This window comes from Hemitrygon akajei, chromosome 11 (genome assembly GCF_048418815.1).
Source record: "Hemitrygon akajei chromosome 11, sHemAka1.3, whole genome shotgun sequence".
In the NCBI taxonomy this organism is placed as follows: Eukaryota; Metazoa; Chordata; class Chondrichthyes; order Myliobatiformes; family Dasyatidae; genus Hemitrygon; species Hemitrygon akajei.
In genome coordinates, this window is record NC_133134.1 from 40,841,122 (window position 1) to 40,867,466 (window position 26,345).

Sequence of the window (26,345 nt, forward strand, 5' to 3'; positions counted from 1 at the left end):
TGAGGACAGCTTGCTCTGGGCAGATTTACGCTGTGCCATAATCTTTCCATTTCTTGATGATTGACTTAACTGTATTCCAAGGGATATTCAATGATGGAAATTTTCTTGTATCTGTCTCCTGACTTGTGCTTTTCAATAATCTTTTTGCGGAGTTACTTGGAGTATTCTTTTGTCTTCATGCCTGTCAGGTGGTAAGAGTGGACTCCCTCACCTCTGTCCCTCTGACCCTCAACACAGGTGCCCCTCAGTGCTGTCCTAGGCCCCCTCCTTTACTCTCTGTATACCTATGACTGTGTCGCCACCCTCAGCTCCAATCTGCTAATTAAATTTGCTGATGATACTACAGCAAATAGTAGCATTTAATTGAATTATTTTTTGGATTTTAATCTCAAATAATAACAAGGCAGTCTACAGAGAAGAAGTCATCACCCTGACACAGTGATGTCAAGAAAACCACATCTCCCTCGATTTCGCAAAAACAAAGGTGCTGGTTGTGGACTACAGGAGGAATGGAGACAGGCTAATCTCTATTGACATCAATGGATCTGGGGTTGAGAGAGTGAACAGTTTTAAGTTCCTTGGCATACACATCATTGAGGATCTCATGTGGTCTGTACATATTGACTGTGCGGTGAAAAAAGCACAAGAATGACTCTTTCACCTCAAGACGGTTGAAGAAATTTGGTATGGGCCCCCAGATCCTTTCTACAGGGGCACAATTGAGAGCATCCTGACTGGCTGCATCACTGCCTGGTATGGGAACTGTACTTCAATGAATCGCAGGACTCTGCAGAGAGTGGTGCAGACAGTCCAGTGCATATCTAGATGTGAACTTCCCGCTATTCGGGACATTTACAAAGACAGGTGTGTAAAAAGGGCCCGAGGGATCATTGGGGACCCGAGTCACCCCAACCACGAACTGTTCCAGCTGCTACCATCCGGGAAATGGTACCACAGCATAAAAGCCAGGACCAACAGGCTCCGGGACAGCTTCTTCCACCAGGCCATCAGACTGATTAAATCATGCTGATACAATTGTAATTCTATGTTATATTGACTGTACTGTTGTACATACAGTTTATTACAAATTGCACATTGTACCTTTATACAGAGATGTAACGTAAAGATTTTTACTACTCATGCATATGAAAAGATGTAATAATGTCAATTGGATTTAATTCAATGTAGTTTTTGCCAGGATACTGACTCACCAGCAGTTGAACCTTCCAGATACAGGTGTATTTTTACTACAATCAATTGAAACACCTTGACTGCACATAGGTCTTCAAAAACAGATCTCCAAATGACTAATTATATGATTCCTAAAACCAATTGGCTGCACCAGTGATGATTTGATGTGTCACTATAATGGGTGGGGGGGGGGTGTGAATACTTAAGCAATCAATTATTTTGTGCTTTATATTTGTAATTACTTTAGATCACTTTGTAGAGATTTGTTTTCATTTTGACATGAGTTTTTTTCTGTTGATCAGTGACAAAAAAGTCAAATTAAAACACTGTTGTAAAACAATAAAACATGAAAACGTCCAAGGAGGGATAAATACTTTTTCAAGGGAACCGAAGTTACTAAAACTTAGTTAGTATATCCATTTGAAATTCTCCCATGTCACTAATAATAGGGATTTTAATAACCTGTTGCTTTGCTTTTCAATTGAAGTGGAAACATCACAAGAGTGGGTGACCAATAGTAGGAATGACAGAGTTGGGGGACGGGGGTAGGTTAGGTCAGTTGGTGGTTATGTGGCGATTCTCCCTTTCAAAACCTAGAGCAGACAGATTGTATCAAAGGCAAGAAAATAGAAAAGGACACGGTTCTTTCTAGCCACAGAGACCAAATTTACATGTGTATCTCATATTTTCACTTTTGGAAGTTAAGGGAAGGACATTGATAGATTTTCGCAAGTGGTTTTAAAGGAAGTAAAGCAAGGCTGCTAAGGCCCAGTCTAGATACACTGTGATTGAGATTCTCAAGTCCTCGTTCTGTCCCTATCTATTTTACCTTGTTAACTGCCTGCCCTGCTAACAATAATAAGCTTGCCACTGTGGGGTTCAAAGACCATTGACTGATTTAACCACTCACTATAAATGTACATGAACACTCATATCCAAAATACATCAGGTTAAAGTCCTTTGGTTAACGCATTCACCTGAAATTCTCCAGACTCCATTTTCAAGCACACACAAACCTGCCTTAAGCTAGATAGGATCAAAGAATGCTTAGAGAAAACTCACCTCAAGCCCTTCTATTCAAGACCTGTAGTGGAAATAAATTGCCCAAGATATATTGGGTGATTTCCTCTCGTGCCTTTCTTCATGAACACAATATTCCAAAGATCAAACAGACATGCTCACACAGACACGTACACGTACCAAACATGTTTATTTTTATATTCTGTTTATTGATGAATAAAGTATAAAAATCTGAGTTACTAAAATGCTTCAAAAGGAACACTTTGTAAAACTCTGACGTTTCAATAAAAAGTTCCACATGAGTTTTATACACTATCAGTGTTTCCCCCTTTCAAACGCAAGATTAAATGTTTATACAAACAGAATCAAACATGATGTGCCCACCACTGCCCACCCCCACCCCCCCACAGCTCATTTACAAAATGGTTTGATGCTTTTTTTTTAATTTCCAAAATAATTTTTTAAACCCCTTAACTGTTCTTAAACTGTTTTACACATAACAGGAACACACTGACTGTTGAAGGAAATCCACAAAGCAAGGACTCATGGTGGACCAGCCTCCTGCCTGCTTATGTCTGTCTATTTTCATGGTAATCAAAATTACAAAAAATCTTTTATCGTCCACTAGCAGCTACTTTGGAGAATCCGGTCAGTCAACAGTATTGCACGTTTAGAACCGAGGAGCTTGTTTTCTTTAATAAGGGGTATGTGTGGACCAGGATAAGCAAAATTAGGAACAGGTAGTGATTTCATTGTTACAATCCTCTTTTTAAAAAATTAGTGGCTTTTTACAAACATGAATACAATCCTCCATATTATAGCAGGAATTCATTACAGATTACTTACTGATTAACAGGAGGGAGTTAAAGTGTCATCGTTTTTAAACTATTTTCTTGAAGTACGCTACCCTAGACATTACTGAGACTGAAGTTACCTTAGAATAGCTCAATCATCACAAAAATGCGTGTAAGCGTCATCGGATCTGAATTCAGCTGAAGGTATTTTGTCTCCTTACCACCAACCAAGTATTTCTCCGGTTGAATGTGCCATTGGCAGATCCAGTGGGAAGACCCCACCCTCTGTACCCCTGAGCACTTCTGACCACATTGGTGGGCATTTCCATCTCCAGTTCTACAGTGCTCTTTACCCGCTTTAGGGTAATCCATTTATGGTCACTTATCTCAGGCAATCTGCCCAGTGATGTCAATAAAATAACAAACTGTGTGGTGATTTAAAGCTTATAAAGAAGACCAGATGAAATTTTAAAAATATAGACATTCAATATTTGCTGTAAGACCTTTGCAAAATGGTCTTTGAAATCATGATGTCATTGTATGCACAATGACATCACAAAACACTGAACTTTTAGTTTCCCTTAGTATTTCTACTTCTTTTTAATAAAAAAAAACATGTGATTATTTTTTTATAAGGTGAACCGGGGAGCTCAAATTTAAACAGACTATTCACTGACTAATGAAGTAGATACCAGCATATGCTTTGAAGCAATCCTCATCGATCCCTCCAGTGACCAATAAAGTCTTTAATTAGGTATTGGGTCAGGAATTCAACATGGGTGACTTTGTATCTGCTGTCTGTTTTACACTGGCTCCACAGACAGTGTTTTTGACTTTATGATGCTGCCAAAGTCAAATTTCAATCACAGTTCTTCTTTTGTTTCTTTGTGACTCTGTCTGACCAATATTTTTATTAATTATTTCCCCCAATTTAAAAATAAACTTTTCTGAAGTCTTTGCTAATTTTATACATTCTATGTGCATTTCTTTTCTACAATCCCACTTGAGGTGCAAACCGTTGACGAGCTCAAACAAAAAGAAGGGCTATGCCGCAAAGGAGCTGCGGCGGGACTCCAACCCGGCAGTGTTAATTAACATTGTAATTGCAGCTTCTGGGGAATCCAGAGGTTAATTAAAATGCGGTTAAGCATGATGACAATCTCACTACACAAACCGGTCGCTATAGTGACAAGTGTGCACTACATTCAGTGAAAATTGTCTGCCTCAAACAATATGATTGAAAACCCTTCATGTTCCAGCACCTTTGACACAGTCTGCTCTTCTTTGACAGGTGGAAAGTGCAGAGGCTCAAGCACACTTTGCCTGTTTGCTGCCGCCTGCCATTGTCACTTCCAACATTTTTTTACATTAAAAGAGCATCACACTAAATTTTTGCTTCAAGGTAGCATCACAACTGAACGTTCAGTTCAAAAAACAATGTATTTTTGAAGAAGTAATTTAGAGAACTTATTGGTAAAATGAAAAGGAATGGTAAAATCACTTGATTTGTTTTAAACAAAGGGCTAAAATGTTTTATTTGTTAAAACAATCTTCACTGTAAATTTCTTTAAAACTTATTTTTAATGCACTTAGAAGCCCAGAAAAATAAAACACAATTAATTTATAGTCAAACTCGAGTGACTTTTAAATGTAACTCCCGACATGGAGTAATTTGTTCAACAGGCATACTTTCGGTGCATTTGATATTTGCTGATGTTATTTGATACAAGCTCCCATAATATTTTGTTTCAGATGTATCTGTTTTAAAAGGTAATTAGCTATGAGCCAAAGATAAATCTCCACGAGAGATCTGATGAATTTTCAATTGGTGCTGGGCTTTAATATCAGCTGTGTCTATTAAACATGCTCAGTAGCATGGTGCATTGTGGGAAACACATGCCTTGGGCTCCATTGCAACAAAGAGTGTATACTGTCGTTCCACTGACGTGGGTTCAAGTGCAAGTGGTTCGCATTTTCGCTGCGTAAGAGGCCTTACATGAATCTCTGCAGTTGATACCAATATGGAGTGAACTGCAAGTGGCATTCAAAGGTTTGTTGTAATTGACTGTACAACACATATAAGTATCTATGTACATAAAAACAATGTGAAAATCTCCCTCCTCATTCTCGATTGTCAGCAATCAGCTCTCCATAGAAGGCATTCGGCAGTGAATAAGTGCTTTCCATCAACACTATAGTTTTCTTATTTAGTTGCCATCTAGGCAAAATACTGCTCGAGTTCACTGTGAATTTACATTAGTCCATCTAGAAGAGTTCATTGATCTCACAAGCTATAAATAGAGCTTAACCCCCTCCTATCTCTTTGATAGGTCATATTTCACAGTCCTTAGAAAAGACTTCAATTGGATATTTGATACACGACATTCGTAGAACAATTTGAAACTGTACATTAAAGTACTTCCCTTGTCCCAACTGAACACAGTTAGGTTTGAGAGGAAGCAATCTGTGCTGTAGAAAAATACACTAATATAGTATCTCTTCTAAAACTTTTGTTTCACTTTTATCGACATGCTCAACATCCATCTCTGGCCTGATTTGAAACAGAGTTTATTGGCCTTTCTTATATGGGCATGGTGCTGATCAGTATGGAGTAGCCATTAGCATGCCACCCAGACAGCACTGACCAAAGATAATGCAGACCACACACAGAAATAATGCCATCCTCTTCATACATATTAAGTGCATAAAGCATGCTTTGCCCGTGCCTTTGGGGAGTCTGGCTGGTTCTGATTGCAGGTCAGCTAACTTCCTCTGAACTGGTAGGAACTGCAGAAGTCCTGCTCTTGAGAAACAAAAGCTACCCAAGGAAAGTGAGAAGGCCATTTTAGCCAAATATTTCCTGGTTTAGTTCAACGCTTTGTTCTCTCTACACTTAGACTCTTGTCTTTGAAAGGCCTTAGACCCCAGTTGGCATTTCACCATTGTTACTAGTCTAGCAAATGATGGGCACGCCATCCGTGTTGAAGATCATGCCTGTTGTTGGTTCATAGGTTCCTGCCAAGTGGTACAAGTCTTCACTGTCTTGGTATTTCTTGGTCTTGACCATCTGCTCGTACTGGTCAAGGTTGACCACCTGGCACTTGTGAGAGATCGTCTGCACATCATTTTCATCAATATGTGAAGACTGGTACAAGGCGCGCTACAGGGGACAAAAAGGAGGAACAAGATTACAGAATCTGAAAGCACAGAAGGAGGCCATTTAGAACACAGTACCTATAAAGTTCCTTTTTCTCCTTCTCCAACCCAAAACGTTCTTTATTTTTTTCTTAGCTGGTTAAGATCTGTTGCACTAGCTCAGATCTATCTTCAGGGCTGTGGATTATGGTTCTTACCCCTCTTGCTAAAAATAATCAACACTTTTATATTAGGAGAACACAATGACTGTGACATTCCGTTCCATAGACTGAACACAATGAGTCCATCTGAAATCTTGTCTTGGCTATGGATTTGCGTAAACCTGCAAAGGGCTTGTAAAACCTAGCCGGCTCAAAAAAAAAGTAGTAGACAAATCTTAGAAACATTACAGCGTGGAAGGGGGTCATGCAGTCCACTTGTCCAGTCTAGCTGCCCCAGCAAGAGGAATCCAGTTCCCTCCCCAACTCCCATTCATTCAAAGTTTCCTGCAGTTCCTTTTGCAGCAGATTGAACTTGACTTCACTATCTTCCCTGGCAATGGAAACATTTTCATCATGTTCACCTTGGTGTTTTTTTTTACACGAATCCCTCTGATTCTGTGGCTCTTGATCCTTCTGCCAAAGCAAGAGGTTTCTAATATCATTTCCAAAGTGCTTTACCCAGAATTGGACAAATATTCCATTTATGGCTGAACCATGATCAGGTTCCAAGGGCTTCCTTATTTTTGCTCTCTACACTTTGTATATTAAGCCCAAATCCTGCAGGTGTTTTGAAACGCTTTCTTAAGACTGCCTTGCCATTTTAAAATGTCTCCGATTGTTTTGTTCCTGTAGTCCTTTGAGAATTGTGCCTGTAGTTTATGCTGTCTCTCCTTATTCTTCCAATTGAGATGTAGCTGTCTGTAATTTCCGTGTTAAATTTCACCTGCTACTTGCGTGCTCGATCTACCAACTTGTATATTTTCCCTTGAACTGTAATCATAAGTTTTACTTTTAAAATGGATGAAATGTTTATTTTGCTAGCTTTTCTGGTTTAAGGATCATAATTTAGTGATAACATTAAATCCAAACTACAGCAAAAGATATGTATCCTATGGTGATGCCCTTAACTCCTGTGATGATGGGGCTCAAAGCTCACTGGCACAACAGCCTTTAGTGAGAACTGGAGGCTGCACAGTGTCATAACTAGAAGAGCCGATATCTCACAGCACCAGGTACGCAGTTTCAGTTCTGACCTCTGCTGCTGTCTGTGTCTACACATTCTCTTTGTGACCACACTGAGTTTCCTTGCACGTCCCGAAGGGTGTATATTGGTAGACCCTTCAGCCGTATTCACTGGCGTAAAGCCGAGTGGAGAATCTGGGGGAGTTGATGGGAATGCGGGGAGATGAAAGGGGATTAGTGTCGGTTCGAGATGAGACCAGCCTCATGTTTAACTGGAGCAGTAAGGATGCCACTGGCATTCTTGACTTGGGGAGGTGGAAATTTACCTACAATTCCTGGTGCCCTGAAATGTACTCGAACTACATATGTGAATGTAGAGGGAGAGGAAAGACCCACATTCAGCTCATTGATGGCTAAAAATATCCAATTTCATATGATGCAGATGTAGACGGGGAATTAGTAGTTTATGTGGAGCCATGCTGAAGGCAAGTATAGGCTTTCGGGAAAATAACAAAGGAAAGATAGTGTGGGAGGAAGGAAAGGGGGAGAAAAAGAAATGTCAATAGGTAAGTATCTAATTATATTGAGATGTTAAATTATTTAATACATTTTTTGCATGGTTTTCTGTTAAGGTGTTGCAGTTAGCAGTGCGATGACTGAAGAAACAGGTATAAATCCACAAGTCCTTAATCATAACTTGTGGATACATTATATGGAAAGAGGCTCCTGAAAACTACACCCCTCAAATTCAAACTCCAGAGTCAATGAGTCAGCTAGAAAGCATTGCCGACAGAGAATACCTGGACTTCACTGAACGGTATGAATGGGTGAAGACCCATTTCTGAGACAAGTCAAGATTTGTATTCCAAGCTCACCTTCCCATCGTTAAGTTTCTTGCCAAGGTTGGTCTCTTCTGGGTGGTAGAACCATTTCACTCGTACCACCATGTTGTTACCCCAGGACTCCCACATACTCTGAATTCTACCGATATAAGGCAAGTTGGGGCGTCCAGCAGAGAGAAAGACAGCGCAGTCTCCAAGACGAATTATTTCTTTGCCCCTGACAATAGCCTTGTAGAAGAGCTTCTTGGCTTTTCCCTTCATTCCTCTCCTCTGCAGAAAGATGAGATGTTAGTCATTCCCTGCAAATATCTGGCAGTGTCACATCTGATTCAATCGCAAGCTGATGTTTCACTAATATAAAATTTAAAGCTAGCTTAAATAAACTCATTTTATCTGTACTTTAAGGTATCAGGACACTACAGGATTGATATTTTTCAGACCTTTCATTTAAGAATTGGAAATACAAATGCAAACATTGCAAGGCCGTTCAATAACCTTCCTTCTCAGACTCTGATTTTCGGTGTAAGGTGGTATTGTAATTTGTACTGGTGAGGGAATTTCCATTACTAAATGCAGAACATTTTCCATAGAACGATTTCATAATCATTGGACTGAAACAGATCCCCATGGTTCATCTCATCCTCCTCCGATGTCCATCTAAACCAATCCAATTTGGATGCATTAGATCTGTATCCCTCTACACCTTTACTGTCTAAGTACCTGTTCAAACGCTTTTAAAGTGTTGTAATTGCATCTGCAACTTCCCAAAGGGTCACACAGCATGGAGATTACTTTTCAGCAGCTATCACTCAATTCTGTTGCCTGCTGAAGCAGGTCAACATGGCCAGCTAAATAACTACAAAGCCTACAAGAGCACACTGGAGTCTGGGTTTGTCCCACAGTGCACTACTGACTTCCGGTCTCCCGAGGCATTTCCATCATCGACAAGGCACAAACCATGACAGGATGAAATGCTCCTCACTTGTCTGGATGAGGGCAGCTCCAGCAATTATAAGAAGCTCAGTATTACCCAAGACAAAGCTGTTCACTTGGCTGGCATGCTACCAACCACCAGCAGTGCACAGTGGTCGTGCTATGTATAATCTGCAGAACTGACGGCAACTACTCAACCAGGCTACTCTAACAGCATCTTCCAAACCCCCAGCTTTCAACAGCAGAAGGGACAAAGATGACAGGAGCATGGAAACATGGAACCTGCAGGTTCTCCTCCAAATCCTACATCATCCTGACTTGCCGGTCCTTTATTGTCACTGGGTCTCAATCCCAAAATACACTCCCACCAGTGCTGTGGCTGCTCCTTCATCTGAACATCAACGATTCAAGAAAATGGCTTACCACCACCATGGCAAAGGCAGTTAGCCTTACTGCGCATGTCTAGATCCCCAAAAAATGTATTTGAAAGAACTTGTATGATCAGATTAGATACAAAAATTTGAGTTTTAAAAAAAGTCAATTTGTCACTTAAGTAAATTTTAAGATTTTTTTCCTCCTGCATTTACATTAATTTTCCTCAAACCCTGCCATTAGTTAGTAAGTAGCCACTGTTGATACGGAGGCTGACGTTAAGAAAAGAGAAGATGGAACTGTTCTGGGTCAGAAATCGATATTGCCCTGTCACAGGGTAAGGCTAGTTCCAAACGAGAACATCGTTTGTACATCAGGCTTCCGAGCTTGGATTACTTGGCTCCTTTTACTGGGATTCATTTGAGTGTTAAGGATATTTTTTTAAATTTCCCATAACTGTTTAGTATGGCTTCTCATTTGTGAGCTGAAGTTCTGAGCACTTTGCCTGAATGATTAAGGGAATGATAGGCTAAGTACAATACAGGACTATGATCCAAAGACATGGACTAATGATCTAAAAGCAAAGGCTGTAATTGAAGAACTCTTCTCAGGCTTCCAGCCGGGTACAGGTATCAATTTCAACTAATGTTTTGATGACAAACTCTGCCATCTTCATCAGGGATGATGCCTGAACATGTCTAGTCTGGGGGTATATATACCCCCATCATCCATCCCTCCTGATTGGTTAGTCCTCATCCAATCCGTTTTCAGCTGTCCCATCTTGTTTTCAGCCGAATTCTAGTTCTCACGTAGAGCGAGATCTTCCTCTTCTTAAAAATTATCTTTCTCCAGTTTTATTTCAATGGCTTCCTTCACTAGGCGGTCGCAAAAGCCACTGGCGTGGCACAGTAATTTTGTGCCGCCGTCGATCCCTAGCCATTGCAAATGCAATGTTCTGTTACTGCCAGTTCCGCCAAGTAACTCAAAAGGATACACCTCCTGTGCCCCTTTATGTGAGTTTCCGCCGTTTCTGGCCAATATACACTGCTCCACCAGACTAGACGTGCCTATGCATAATTCCTGATGAGGAATGGCAGAGTTTGTCAACAATATATCGATTAAAATCAATACCTGTACCCGGCTGGAAGCCTGAGAAGAGACGATTCATCATATCAAAAGTAGATTAAGGATTGAAATTCATTTTGAACTAGAGACTGAAATTTCACCCTTTATTTTGTGTGCTACGTTGCTCCTGCATATGGGGCTAAAGCACAATCAGGCCTCCTCATATGTCCTGAAATAGCTTAAAGACGCATCAAAGAAAGCACAAGGATGTGAGGGTGGTTTACACCAAAGAACGTGCACTAAAACAAGACTCCTGACTGGACTCCAGCTTTTGTCATTTCTCTGTACAGCAATCAGAGGCCATCAGTCCTTAAAGGCAACTCCAAATGGCAGAAATACATGCTATGGCTACCACAGAGGATGACAGCTCCCCCACTCACTCCAGAGAATACGGCAAGAGGACATTCCAACTGCTTCCTCTGGCTGTGAGAATTTATTTTTTTTAAAATTGAGCTCTAAGCTATTGAAAGCAGTTATGCAAAGGTATTTTACTACATGGATCAAGGATTCATTCACTGAGTTATGATCAAGTTAGGTAAGAGTGAATACAAGGGATAAGTTTGTATCACACGGAATCTCTCAGCTGTTTTATTAGAATTAAAGATTGGGCATGGAGCAGGGCACTTTTTCTGGATTTGAGACTGTGGTTTATGAAAAGTATCGACCTATCTGGGCCCCTTCCTTCACACCGCTGTGAGATAAGGTATTGGCTGAGATAGCTCCCAGGTAACCTTGCTCATTCTGTCACTTCCTGCTGCTCCTCTCACAATGCTTTGTGTCCCTCATGCTCTGCTCTTCCTTCAGCATGAGCAGACAGGCTAGGTTGTGTAGTGATGGAAGTCTCCACACTCAGTGCACATACACAACATGACAGCCCTAAGCTGGCGCAGGCACTGGATATGTAACTTTTGAAGACACTTGATCCTGGTACCAGGGTGGCTCAGTTCCTCTGGTAACTGGTGTGAGGGATCAGTCAAACAGACTGTTCCCCTTGTCCTGCAAGTCAAGTGCCCAAACCAATTCTGTTGAGTAAATTATCACCCACAAATGGTGGCTAAGGTGATCTAGTCTGAACTGCATGATTTAAAAGCAATTTTCTCATGAAAATGGACAACAGCCTCTGCCTGTTCTGGTCTAGGACCAATAACTGTGGCCACAAAGCCACTGGATTATCATAAAAACCCACCTAATATAACAGACTGGTCTCCATAGCAACACGGCTGGCTATTAACTACTGTCTGAGGTGCTCCACAAGCCTCTAACAAGCTTTATCAAACCACTTTCAATAAGATACCATATCAGTACCTTTGAAAGGCATCTAGGGAAATGCTGAAACAGAGGGTGTTGCCCACATCCCATGAAAAGACTAATAATAATCAGTCTACCCCATTTCTACAAACTGATCTATATGCAGAGTTAGAAGAAGATGGTTAAAGTATCTTTAAGGAGCTTTCAAGGGTTCACACAACATACTGGACATCTGTAAGGCCAGGCTGGGTCCCAAAGGCTGACAGTGCAGCATTCCCTCAGCACTACAATGGAGTGCCGTTGCATTTGTGTTCAACTCACAACTCAGAACTGATTGTAGGGTGTGACTGAGGCTGACAGGAAGCATGTGTTAACCACTAAAGACAGTATTGGTAGGAAGAGAAATAAATGAAAATAATTGTGGTCACAATGTAAGTATGTTTGCTTGTTGTGACTTGATTCAATTTTAATGAGTTTTAGACCCAAAAGAAGTCAGTGAAGAGCTGCACAGAGAAGGAGCTTCAGCAATTATTTGTACTGAATAACCCAAACAGGCCTGGTGAGGACAGCCAGTTCAGGCCAGACCAAACATAGGAAAAGGAGGTTAATTAACCCCTGGGTGTGAGTAAGTTCCACGTTTTGTTCTCCATATCTATTAATATCTTTTTGGTCAATAAGAATCTATCTGTGTTAGATTTACAATGACAATTTATCCAGGATTAAATGCTTGGATGAGGAGAGTTCCTAAGTGCTAGCACCATCTGTATGCAGAAGTGTTTCTGAAACTTAACTAAAAATTCAAGAATGAAGGCTCTCAGTTCCAAGTGCCTGAACAAGCAGCAATAATTTCCTCTCGGTTCACTCTTATAATCCCCTTAGTAAATATTTTGTAAACTTCAGTCGAATCACCTCAAACTTACCAAATTCTAAGCAAATTAAGAATCTATTTGTGAATCCTAGCAAGTCCAAGTAATTTCATGGTTATTGAAGAATAACAGTGAGACACACTCACATTGGCCAATATATACTTTGTAAATATATGGTGTCCGGACTTAATCTCAGTAAACCGCTTGCTGTCTGGATAATAATAGTGAGTATATCATTAGTCACTTTTTGTTCCTATCCATAGCATATTCTTAAAGTACATAGATTGAATCTTCACTTTTATTGAACTTCTCTTCATCTGGACAGAATTTTGTTTTATGCGTTTTATGTCCAAATAAAATGTTTTCATATATAACCACATCACAGTATATCTACCACGGTTTTGCTTACGCACTTCATGTATGTGTAGGGTACGCTAATGCTTCCACCTACACAGTTTACAAAGGCACCTGTCTTTGTGTTATAGTGAAGTGATTCTATGTGTCTTTCTATCCAATCATCTGGTTGTTTATAAAAATGGTGGATAGCTTCACACCCAACACGGATTCTTAGCTGCACTCACCACTTGCCAACTTGGCCATTTTCCCTTAACTCCTATTTTCTGCCATTCACCCAATCAGGCTTTAAACTGGCTTCAATTCTGTCAACTTCAACCTTAGCTAACAGGATCTCATGAGGGTCTTGTGTCTCTGGAAGCCCAAGGAAGAAGCATCTGGAAATATTGCCCTATCCACTGCTTCTAACACTCTGATCAGATGTGTCAGGCAAGATCTATAACTCTATGCTGGCTCTGTATAATCAATTACCAGTCATAAGTTAGAGACAGTAATTTAATGTAAGTCAATCAATTAACAGAATTCCTAATTCTCCAAAGACTGAAACTTGGACTTACACACTTAGTTTGAACTTGGTTCATTACATGTTCAGCCAGGGTTCAGCAAAATCTAGAATAGTTTTACAGTAAGTCTGGCAATATTTATCTTGATCTGGCGGTGTAAAAAGATATGGTGAGGATCAGCAGAGGCTCATTAAGAGTGCACGTGTTTGTGTATACTTTTCTGAGTGACCTGATTGAAGCATAGCGACTGGTTTTGAGTCGGATTACAGTTCGGTAAAGCTTTTACATTTCACATTACAGATACAAGTAAATCTTTTACATTTTGGGCCACAAGGCAATTCCGCTCACAGTCTATCCAAATGCTCTGTTCTTTTCATTAAACCCTGCAGACTTTCCCCTTCAATTATTTATTCAATTTCCTGTTAAGTGTTCTATCAGCCTCTCTAGCAGATCCTAACAAGTGATTACACAAAGAAAATACATCCTCCTTCATCTGACCTCATTCTTTTGCCTTGCGTTTGATTGGAGACTTAAATTGCGTCTTGATCAATTATGTTTTCTGAGATAAACTCAGTTTGCAGATTGGAAACATGTTACAATTTTGAATCAGTCTGAATCTAACACCCTATAGCTGTTCTGGACTGGGATTATTATTGGGACAGTGTATCTTGGATGCATTGTCGCCTGTGTTGCTGCAGGCAGCAGGCCGATCTGGACTACATGATCTATACTTCAGCTTGATGTTTCTGGCAGCTCCTGCTTCTGGTGCTCTGATCAGACACACACTTGGGAGCATTCTCTGCTTACGTCTTGTGTGCACTGGCCATGCATGGAAATGGAGAAAAGAATCCTGATAGACAAGGACAGGATGCCGTCACGGTCCAAAAGACATTGCCAGCAATCGATAAGAAAGAGCACTTAGACAAGAATCTACCAGGAAGAAGATGGAAACCCTGGGCTCTCCAGCAGCTGTCTATGTGACATAAAGACATTTTCTGCCAGGAGCACTCAGCAGGTCAGGCAGCATCTGTGGAAAAAGAAGCAAGAGTTAACGTTTCAGATTGTAGACACTTCATCAGAACCAGGGAAGAGTTAAAAAGACTTTAAGTTGCATAGCAGGAGATGGTTTTAATTTGCAACTTAAAATCAATAATTTATCTCATTCCCAGTTCTGATGGAGGGTCTCCAACTTGAAGTGTAACCATTGCTTAACTGCCCATGGACACTTCCAAATCTGTTGAGTGTCTGTACAATTTAATTATTTTTAGTTCAGATTTGTAACCTTACAGTTTATATGACTTTCATAGCCTACATGAAGTTGGGTCTCCCCCTAAGTAAGGGTCGCACTTTAACCTTCTAACTATGGTTTCTCATTGCAAAGCCAATAATCCTCACAAATCTCACGCACAGTGTTTTATTTTGCATTAATCACACCAAAATGAGCAAAGTGGGCGAGCAGATTGCTTGACGTTGCTGTGTATTTGTAGCAGCTTCTGTGTATAAATGCATGGTGCACAGAAAGGATCTGAAATGAAAGTAAGAAAGCGTGGTTCTGATGCATTAAATACACAACAGTGCTCAGTGATCTGGCTGCACAGCACAGCTTCCAGCCCAATATTCTGTCATCCGGATGAAAGCACATTGCACCTCAGTGTTCGCAACCCATCCAGCCCTCACAATTTCATACTCCTCAAGTCCGTGATGTCCAACGCTGTGAATGTATTCCATTTTCTTGGCAGGTCCATCACTCTCTACCTTGTACACACCCAGATATTCCAACAGCTCAGCCCCTCCCTCACCTCCATAACTATGCAAACTCCAATGCACCAAATATGCCAAAGAAATATAAATGCCTTATTAAAGTCTGAACCTCATGAAAACTTTTCAGTTTTTATAATCTCTACCTTGCTTTAACTGGTGGTCCAGGAATTAAATTCGTTATGATATTAGGGTGGAGCTTAGGAGGGTTAATGGCGCCTAATGGCGACTCCTTTGCTTACAGTTTTGGAACCAGCTCTATTTCCATCTTTAATATCTCTATTTTTCCCATTTAGGGTTCTTTGGCAGACCCTGACCTGGAGTTATACACTGACTATGGTTCTTTGCATGAAGGGGACCCACTCTCGGGGTTCCAAAGCCGGTCATTGTTCGGCACACCAAAGGCGTGACTTAAGAATTCAGCTCGAATTCGGAAGCCTAGGACCTCGGAACTCTGGAGACGGGCGGATCAACGGTCAGTGTCAAGACAGGAGACCCGTGTGTCGTCGGGGGAGTCAGGATATCTGCTGTGTGCCTGGAGACCCGGGATCTTTGGGATCTTCAGGCACAGAGCTCGAGAAAGGCAACGTAATGGACTTTTAACATCGTAAACCAGCGAGTGGTTTGTTATGTCAACCCTCTTGCTGGGAAAATGGAGATACCTCTTTCTCCCTTATTAGGGAGAGAGAGAACCTGTGGTATGTCGAATGCCGGGTGAAACGGCAAGTCTTTGGGGTACTGCAAGTCTGTGTCTTTCCCGTTGCTTTGCTCACGCTGAGTGCTCGGTGGCAGTGTCGATGCTTTTTTTTGGCCGGTGGGGGGAGGGGGAGGGGGGGGTTGTTGCTCGCTGCCACCTATGCATGGGAGGGAAGGGAGCTGGGGGGGACTTTGGGGTTCCAACATTTAACTGTCATTCATTCTTTGGGGGCACACCTCTGGTTTGGTGGATGGTTGCAAAGAAAAAGCATTTCAGGATGTATATTGTATTCATTTCTCTGACATTAAATTGTACCGTTGAACTTTTGATACTAAATTTGTGTAATATGAAAAGCACTTACTTGAGTAGGCTTCCCAAACCACTTCCAGAGCTGTCTGGCTGGCAGGAAGGCAGCGATCTTGGGCCGGTTTTCCACTGACGGCAACCGCTGGCGCTTGGCGAGCTCCTTCGTTGTGGGCAGGTGGATGCCATCTCGCTTCTTGGCCTTGCTCTTGCTGTTGCTCTGTTGCTTCTTCTGCTTCTGGGCCGGCTGCTGGGGAGTGCACTGGGCCTGAGGCTCTGGCACTGGACTGGCCTGCTGACCGGAGGGGACGCTGGGCGCCACGGTGGACTGATAGCTGAGCTCCTCGTCTGAGCTGCAGGAGGAGTCTTCGTCGGTGGTTGAGGAGGAGGAGGAGGAGCTGGAGGAGGAAGAGGAAGAGGAGGAAGAACTGGAAGATGAGGACTGAGACGACGAAGACACAGGCGATGATGCTCTGGAGCTTGTTGTGCTGCTGTTTCCCTGAGCCTCTCCTGTATTGTTCTGTTGATCGTCCTCACCATCAGATTCTAGGCTGCTGCTGCTGCTACTGCTGCTGCTGCTCGCACTGCTTTCACCGTCTTCCTTCTCTTTGCTCTTCATCTTGGTTATAACATCAGAACTGCTGCCGTACGTCCCACCAGAGTAAGCAGCTGCGATGCTTGCCTCTTTCTTTGCAGCCTTAGTCTTTGAGGGTTTCTGCTTGGCGTCGCTGCTCACTGTTGCTGCTGGATAAGGTAAGTTCAGCAAAGCTTTGCTGTCCACCTTACCTGTTAAGTGTTGGTCTTCCATCATCATTGCTTTGGTCTTCTTTGTCTTCGGTGACATCACCCCTTCGTGGTCAAGTTTAATGAGAATCTCGGCCTCCAACTGCTTCCTCAGTCCCTTCCCAACAGTCCCAGACTCCTGAGTTTCCTCGTCTGCCTTCTTCCCCTTCTTTGTCTTCACTTTCACTCCAGCAGTCTCGGAAGTGATGAATGAGTCTGACGAAGCGGGCGGGTCGCCGTACGTTTCTGTGCCAAGAGCATTCCCGAAAACCGGAGAGGGTAAAGCGGAAGGCTGCTGTGTGCCTTGCTTTGGATTGGCCTTTCCTTTGCTCACTTTCTTCTTCTTCTCCCTCATGCTTTTGCGTGACACTCCACTGGCACTCCTCTTCTGGAGGCACTTCCTCGATGGTTTGCCAACCTGCTTACTTTGGCTCTCTGTGCTGCCCTGACTTTCTGTCAGACCAGTAATCTCAGCCTGGTCTGAAACCGAGTCTGCTCCTGAGGGAATAGAAGAAAGGGGGAAAAAATCTCTCGTTACTTAATGGTATTTTACCTTTATTCCCCCCACCTCCCCCACCGTGCCAGACCTTTCAGATGGACTTAAAAAACTCTGTAGTTGACACACAGTGGTCAATAAGTTCTTCTGGCGCCAATAATGACCTCATCAGCATCATAGAACATAGAATATCACAGCACAGTACGGGCCCTTCGGCCCACAATGTTGTGCTGACCCTTAAACCCTGCCTCCCATATATCCCCCCCACCTTAAATTCCTCCATATACCTGTCTAGTAGTCTCTTAAATTTCATTAACCATAAATTAGACATCATACATTAGAGACGTTTGGATAAGCACATGGATATACGGAGGATGGGGGGGGATATGGACATGGTGTAGGTAGGAGGGATTAGTGTTTGGGTGTTTTTGATTTGCTAGCTGGTTTGGCACAACATTGTGGGCCGAATGGCCCATTCCTGTGCTGTACTCTTCTCTGTTCTATGCTCTAAAATGATAATAAATCCATCGTGTCACTGCTATGAGTGAATTGACTGCCATGTTTTCTATATTATTACAGTGTCCACAGATTGAGATAATTTCCTAACAGAACTGAGAACAACATGTAGCTTCTTGGACACTTCAATAAATACTAAATAAGCTAAGTGAGGCACATATGGATAGAAGCTATTTAATCCCTGCTGCTCCTGTTAGCTGGACCTTGGGTATATCTGTACCATTCCTCATGTCTTTGTCCCGTCGCCAGGTTTTATCAATCTCAGATTTTTCTCCTGCTGTGACAACCATCCAGATTCACAACACTCCATGACAGGAAATGCTTCTTTCCACAGGCATGCGTACAAGATCTCGGCCAAGCTGTACATCGAGGGAAGCCTAATTAATAACCCTCTTACCGGTTTTGCCTTTGGTGGAGGTTTTCCGCCCACGCCCTTTGTTTTTGGATGCAGTGGCGTTGCCGGTCTCCTTGCTCTCTGTGGAATCCTTGACGGACTTCCTGCTCTGCCGTTTGGTGTTGGGCACCAGCAGGGCAGGAGACGGCTCGGCACCTGTTAAGAGGAAGCCAGTCTCTGAATCAGACACTGACAAACATCGCACTTTTAACATTTGTGCTACTCATGACAGTAAAAGACGCAACGAAAGAAGGAAAATAAAAAAAAATCTAGGGTGAGGGAGGATGTTTTGCACCTGAAGGAGGTCACTAGTTCACCTCTCAAGGGAATTAGTTACCTGAATTCACTGGAGAAAGCTGCAAACTTTCTGGTCCATTATGAAGACCAGGCCATATACAGAATGGTCGCAGTCTTGTGTGCTGAAATCTTACATGAGGCTTCTTTTAGTAACCCCAAAACATAAATGGGAATCCAAGATAGATTGGAACTAGCTCAGCTAGACCTAAATAAATATACTGAAAACCTTTATTTGGGGGTGAATCTTGCTGGCTAAAGTCAGCAACAAAGGCAGTTTGAATTTTAGTCAGTCTCAGTTTGATCTCTACACTCTACCTTTGGACAAAAGCAGAAGCCTGGATTGAAAGGGTCCTCTATCATTGTGCTTGGGAACTGCTTCTCTGGTCAAAGCTGGTGGTGAATCAGACACCCAAATGAATTCAATGGAAATTCAAGGCAAGCAGATTAAGTAAAGGGACAGTGGAGATTAAAATAAAATAATCAAGAGAAAATCTGCAGATGCTGGAAATCATAGCAACACACACAAAATGCTGGAGGAGCTCAGCAGGCCAGGCAGCATCTAGGAAAAGAGTACAGTCGACATTTTGGACCGAAACCCTTCGGCAGGACTGGAGAAAAAGGCTGAGGAATAGATTTAAAAGGTGGGGGGGGGGGGGGGGGGGTAGAAGAGAAACACCAGAACACCGGGTGATAGGTGAAACCTGGAGGGATGAAGTGAGGCTCCAGGTGAGGAGCAAGTGGAACAAGTGCTACACCTGCCCCTACACCTCCTCCCTCACTACCATTCAGGGCCCTAAACAGTCCTTCCAGGTGAGGCAACACTTCACCTGTGAGTCTGCTGGGGTCATATTCCGTATTCGGAGCTCCCGGTGCGGCCTCCTGTATATTGGCGAGACCCGATGTACATTGGGTGGCTGCTTCGCCAAGCATCTACAGTCCATCCACCAGAAAAAGCGGGATCTCCCGGTGGCCACATATCTTAATTCCACTTCCCATTCCGATATGTCCATCCATGGCCTCCTCCATTGTCGTTATGAGGCCACACTTAGGCTGGAGGAATAACACCTTATATTCCATTTGGGGAGCCTCCAACCTGATGACATTAAAATTGATTTTTTGAACTTCTGGTAATGCCCCCCCATCCTCCCCACCTCGCCTTCACTATTTGCCATCCCCTTTTCCCTCTCTCACCTTATCTCCTTGCCCACCCATCACTTCCCTCTGGTGCTCCTCCCCCTAATCTTTCTTCCATGGCCTTCTGTCTCTTTCATCAATCAACTTCCCAGCTCTTTACTTCATCCCTCTCCCTCCCGGTTTCACCTGTCATCCAGTGTTTCTCTCCTTTTAAATATACTCCTCATCTTTTTTTTCTCCAGTCCTGCCAAAGGGTTGCAGCCCAAAACATTGACTGTATTCATTTCCTCCAGCATTTTGTGTGTCTTGCATTAAAAAAGTTATTTCATTAATAAACAATTTTAAGCATTTTTAATATTTATCTCAATTTTAATGACTTTTAAAAATGGCTTTGAAAGCCAGAGACATTTACACAATTGTTCAAATCATTTCTAGACATTGGCAAAAGACAAACTCCAGTCCCTTCTTTGCTTTCAGATGTAGCCTTCCAGGGCATTTTAGGAGCAGGGCCTCCAAATGTTTCACCTGAGTTCCTGAGACCTCACTCTCAACTCGAAGGTGCACAACCAGTGTGAGTTCAGCCTTCTGCCTCTGAACTTTGTGTGACTCTGTGGGGACTGCAGCCAGCAACACTGGGTGGCAAACATGTCCGCTGTGCCTGCTTTTAAAGTAACTCTGCTCTTTTTCTGTTACAATTCTGAAGCTACCTTTTCACATCCAGCCAACATACTTTGGCGTTCTATCACTATCCGTCCATATGGGTCCTCAAATGTGAATGGGCGCAGCCTGAACAGAGGCCATCGGATTTACGTACATTGAATCTTATAATCTGGAGGGAGGAGGCGGATGTGAGAAATGGGGATCCGACCAGTGTCCCCATCATCAAACTCCACTGTAATCAAATCCTCGTCTTCATCTGGGTCTGGACTGCCTACGGAAAGCAGAAAAGCAGAAGGGTTAGGAGCAAATTAAGAGAAGGAATGGAGACTGGGGTTGTGGCTAGAAGGGGGCATGTGTTCAGTTGGATACAGCAGTGTTTGCTAAGGAACGTGTATTGGTAGAAAACACTCTTGAGGAAGTGCTTTAACTTATTTGAAGATGGTATAATACACAGGTAAGATCTGAGACTGAGATCATTTGTCGGAAAAAGTCCAAAAGTGAGGTACTCAAGCAATGGAGGCACTTCCATGCTGATGTGAACTGTACTAATGGAGGGCTGTATAATCAGTGGGGCTATTTATTGAGTAAACTGTTAATCTAAAGTCACACCTAACTTTTCAGCAGGTTGCAAAAGTTCTCACATCACTATGGTAAAAGACAAGACGAGTGAATCTGCAGATGCTGGAAATAAATAAAAACACAAAATGCTGACAGAACTCAGCAGGCCAGGCAGCATCTATGGGAGGAGGTAGTGACGACGTTTCAGAGGTAAGTGGGAGCAGTGCAGATTAATTTGCAGCTCAATGGCTTTTTTTCTTTATTAAGATAAAATTCATGATATAAAAAGAAGACCACAGTGTCTCTTTGAAAAAAACTAAATCATTCCATCCCTCTGTTGGTTCTCTATAGACCCTTGATTGGACATTCCCCCACTTCAGGCCCCTATCTTAGAACACCTCAAAGTTAATTTTACTGAAGACAGGAGCAAAAAAATGTAAACAGCAACTATAGAAAAGAAAACATACTGAATGGAAACTAGGAAAAGATGAAAAGAAACATTCTGAATCCTGTGTTGCTCATGGGTGGTGGAAATTTGAATAGGCCATCTGCACTTAGGTTGAACTTTTGGTGATTATTGCTTTATCATCCAATTCTGGACTTTAATGAATCCCTAAAACCAGTTCAAAATATAAACCACATGGAACCAAGGTCAGGTGACAAAGCCTAATGGAATTTCTGTTAACTCTAAAATATTCTCTCAGTTAAATCAAGGAAGCAGGCGATCAATGACCTGAACAAAGTGCAGATGCAACATTTCGGAAAAGTCCTTTTTTGTCATTTTTAATGCAAGGACTTGTTCTAATTTTCTACCATTGCTCAGAGATCAAAATATACAATTTTGATTTTCATTTTGGGTCGGTTCCAATCTTCCCAATGTGAGATTTCGCTGTAATGAAACTGAAAACTGCTATTGCATTTAATGTGAAAGCTTTTCCCTTCGGCAACTTTATGGAATCGCTCTGAAACATGGATTGCTACTCAGCTACCAATGCTACATACCCTGTTCCTGCTCTGTGTTGAGGTAATTGTTTCTCAGAGGTGTGGAATGGACATAATGGCCGTTTATATGCTGGGACTAAGCAAAAAGCAGGGTTTGTTCTTAATCCTGACTGTTCAAGATATCTTCAGTTGATCTTACACATAGAATGAGGAGAGGTTATAAGGATCATCTGGTCAAATAGCACATTAATATTCAAAGCTCACAAATACTTAAGAATACCAACTCAGAAGAACATCTTTAAGTTCTGGAATGCTTTAAGCACCTTCAAAACTTAAAACCTAATATTTTTGTCACTGATCATAGTATGGGGTCAAATGTTGCTCCCATGAAGGGCTGTAAGTACATTCTAGCTGTTTTGGATCCAATATTGTTAGGATGTTGGTGCTGAGGAAAGCTGTCTCCGGCACAAGAAATGAAGACTAGGCTGAGCAAAAGCCACATTACATGCCGCAGTACTTGAACCCCCCGCTTGTTAAGAAAATCGTAAATAATGCAAATGGAAAATGGAAACTGATAACAGGGCACCGGTTTCTGGGTGATATATCCATTTCCAGTCAGTGTTTATGCTGCATCTTCTCATTCTAACCCTGGAGATTCATTGTGGCTGGCTGATCTCTGGAACTGACGGTTTCTTGAATTTGAATAAGAGACGCCAAGGATTTCATCCTTTTCCTCTTGCTTATTAAAACAGCCGCAGGGATAATTCTCCTTAAAGTCATATCCTGATTTGAATTCCGTTCTTTATGGAAATGATTACAGCTAAAGCTGATGCTTAAACACTCTACTGTCTAGGATGTTTCTCACCTCTCTCTTGCTATGATTATGAGAATTACCAGGCAGAGGTGGAGTACAAGATCCTGTACAGATTTCTGTGCTTTTTATAGACTTGTAAGCTACTCAATTCCGAGGGAGAATTTCTATATGTAGGAAATGTGCCAGATAGGTTTTTGGCGAAGGTACAGAAAGTGAACATAGTCTGGCTGATTCCATTCCATGTAGCCAACTGCAAGCATTGGTTTTGCCACCATAAAGGGAGCTGAGTTCAGCAGATTTATGAGAATAATTAGAGAATAGCAGTTAGCACAATGTCAGTGAGCTATGTGATAAATTTCTGCATCACATTCAAGAGGAGAGCAATAAATCTGTCTTGAAAGCAAATGGCTCAAGACGTTTGAAAAACTTACAAGCTTCGAAGACCTCCCTTGTCAGTTTTAGGGATCACTTAACCGTTTTCGTTACTGCATTAAGTGCTAGTTCCTTAATGCTGATTTATTACAATCAATGGGTAGGAGCAAAGGTTATAGAGCAAATGGGAAAAAAGAGAAAGGGAAACCCCCTCAAAAGAAGAACTATTCTAATGTGGGATTCATTATAATACAAATAAATGATTCGACAGGTTAAGTAAGTGCTGAACACAGTGAGATTAAAATTAATGCTAATTTTTGTATCTTACAACAACCTCAATGAATCAAGCCAACGTAATTCAGTATCTCCTCCAAGTGGCCATTTCTGAAGGATAGGCAGAGTTTATTTTTGGTTGAAGCATATTATCTATCTAGTTTGCTGATGAGATGTTAAAGCGAGACCCCTCTTGTCCTTTCTGCCTGCAAAATGTTTGCATGAAATTGTTTAAAACAGAAAAGCAAGGGTTATTTTTCCTGGACACCAGTTATTCCTCAACACCGACCATTTATTTTTCTAATTACTTTGTAGGTGTTTCTGGACACACATTGACTGGAGCATGTCCCACATTACTAGTCACTGCCTTCAGTAGTACTCATTTGACGTAGAGTAGCATTTTGGAACATCCTGAAATGCTGAAAGGCATAATACAGATTGATTTATTTATTGAGATGCAGCACAGAATAGGACCATCTGACCCCTCCGGCCTCACAGCCCTGCAACCTCCCAATTTAATCCTAGCTTAATCACAGGACAATTTACAATGACCAATTAACTTACCAACGGATGTGTCTTTGGACTGTGGGAGGAAACCCACGTAGCCACAGGCAGAATGAACAAGCTCCTTCAGGCAGCGGTGGGAATTGAACCTGGGTCGTCTCTACTGTAGAGTGTTGTGCTAACCACTACGTTACTGTGCTGCCCTTTGTCTGATTCCTATGTAACTTTTAGTCATACCTCCATTTTCCAGCAGGGTAAATTGATTGTGACCCAGAGCAAAACTTATAATCCCCTGTTTTCCCACATGGCTTAGTGATACAGAGATTCACTGACAGGCCTGTGCAGGCCAGGTGACAAAGCGAGCCCTGGAGAGGGGTTGAATCACAAAGCACTGTAAGGATAACAGGATTGTATTAGTGGGAGATTTTAATTTCTCTGGTATTGACTTGGCCACACAGTGTTAAGAGACTGGACATGGTGCAATTTGTGAAACATGCCCAGGCAAGTTTCCTGAGTCAGTATATAGAAGGCCCTTTTTGGGAGATGCGATACTGGAACTTCCCTTGGGGAATGAAGTAGGGCAAGAAACTGAAGAAGCAGTCAAGAAACATTTTGACTTTAGCGACCTTAATTCTATTAGCTTTAAGATGGTGATGGAAAAGGATAGGGCAGGTCCAGAGGCTGGGGTCCTACTAGAGTAGGGCTAACTTTGAGGGAATTAGGTGGAGGCTGAAATGAACAAATAGCGATTGGCAGACTTTTACGAGTGATATAGGAAGAATCTGGACGCAGCATATAGGGTGAAGGGTAAACCTGGCAAGCTTAGGGGACCCTGGCTGATGAGATATGTTGAGGCGCTGGTCAAGAAAAAGAAGGAAACTTACATGGGTTTAGGAGGTCAGGGATGATTGTAAGAGTGTAACTACAAATATATGAAGATTAGGAATGCAGTTAAGAGGGAAATCAGGAGGATAAAGACTGTTTCCCCCCCTAAGTGTATTCTTATGGCCATTGGCAAAGTTCCTGAAGCCTGGAACTGATGTTCCATTGTTTAAGAAAGGTAGCAAGCACAAGCCAGGGAACTACAGCCCAGTCAACCAGACACCAGTAATAATAATAGGCATCCGTTAGTCTCGAGAGACCATGGATTTGTGCCTTGGAAAGTTTCCAGGGCGCAGGCCTGGGCAGGGTTGTATGGGAGACCGGCAGTTGCCCAAGCTGCAAGTCTCCTCTCTCCACACCACCGATGTTGTCCAAGGGAAGGGCAAGGGCCGATACAGCTTGGCACCAGTTAAGTGCCTTGCTCAAGGACACAACACGCTGCCTTAGTTGAGTCTCGAAGTAGCAACCTTCAGATCACTAGACCAACGCCTTAACCACTTGGCCACGTGCCAGACGCCAGTAGTGCGGAAGTTATTGGAGGGAATTCTGAGGGTCAGGATCCAGCAGCATTTGGATAGAGAGAGTCTGATTAGGAGGAGTCAGCATGTAAGTTGTGTTTGACAAATCTGGAACAGAGAGTCTTAAGGGTACAAGTGCATGCTTCATTGAAAATGGCGTTACCAGTAAATATTGTTGTGAAAAGGGGATTTAGCACACTAAAGGCACAAAAGATTCTGCAGGTACTGGAGATCTTGAGCATCATACACAAGATGCTGAAGGAACTCAGCAAATCAGGCAGCATCTATGAAGGGGAATAAATTGTCAATATTTCGGGTGTGTTGACTGGTTATTCCTCTCCATAGATGCTACCTGACCTGCTGTGTTCCTCCAGCATTTTTGTGCGCTCAGACCTTATGTCACAGTTATATATAGTAAGCTGTTGCTAAGTTCCCATTTGGAATACTGTGTACAATTTTAGTCGCCCTGTTACATGAAAGATGTAGTTAATCCAGAGGAAGTACAGAAAAATTTATGAGGACTTTGCCAAGACTAGAGGGCTCAAGTTGCAGGGAAAGATTGGCCAGGTCTTTATTCCTTGGGTGATCTTATAGAAGTGTTTAAATCTGTGAGAGGCATAGTTAAGGTGGAGCAACAGGCTTTTCAAAATCTAGAGGGCATAGATTTAGGGCGAGAGGGGAGAAATTTTAAAGGGAGCTGAAGGGAAACTTTTCCACACAGATAGTGATGAGTATATGGAGTTAGCTGCAAAAGGAAGAGGTTGAGCCAGTTACGACATTTAGGAAGCTCTTGAACAGGTACATGGAGGGGATGTGGCGAATGCTGGGAATTGGGACTATCCAGATGGACATTGGCCTGTATCCATGCTGTATTGCT

At 42.3% G+C, this 26,345-nt stretch overlaps 1 protein-coding gene across 13 annotated transcripts in view; it reads right to left on the reverse strand.

Annotated features, from left to right (window-relative positions):
• Window positions 1-2,399: 2,399 nt before the first annotated feature.
• The window catches only part of tnrc18 (trinucleotide repeat containing 18), a 173,339-nt gene continuing 149,393 nt past the window's right edge, over window positions 2,400-26,345 (reverse strand). For 11 of the 13 annotated variants that reach the window (XM_073060680.1, XM_073060681.1, XM_073060690.1 and 8 more), the window contains 5 exons: window positions 20,760-20,876; window positions 18,518-18,703; window positions 16,384-17,606; window positions 8,200-8,436; window positions 2,400-6,165 (listed from right to left, as the gene is read on the reverse strand). In XM_073060680.1, the coding sequence (XP_072916781.1) occupies window positions 5,959-6,165; window positions 8,200-8,436; window positions 16,384-17,606; window positions 18,518-18,703; window positions 20,760-20,876 (1,970 nt within the window). In that variant the 3' untranslated portion in view covers window positions 2,400-5,958. The remainder of the gene's footprint in view (window positions 6,166-8,199; window positions 8,437-16,383; window positions 17,607-18,517; window positions 18,704-20,759; window positions 20,877-26,345) is intronic. The other 2 variants (XM_073060685.1, XM_073060689.1) reach the window with 2 other exon arrangements.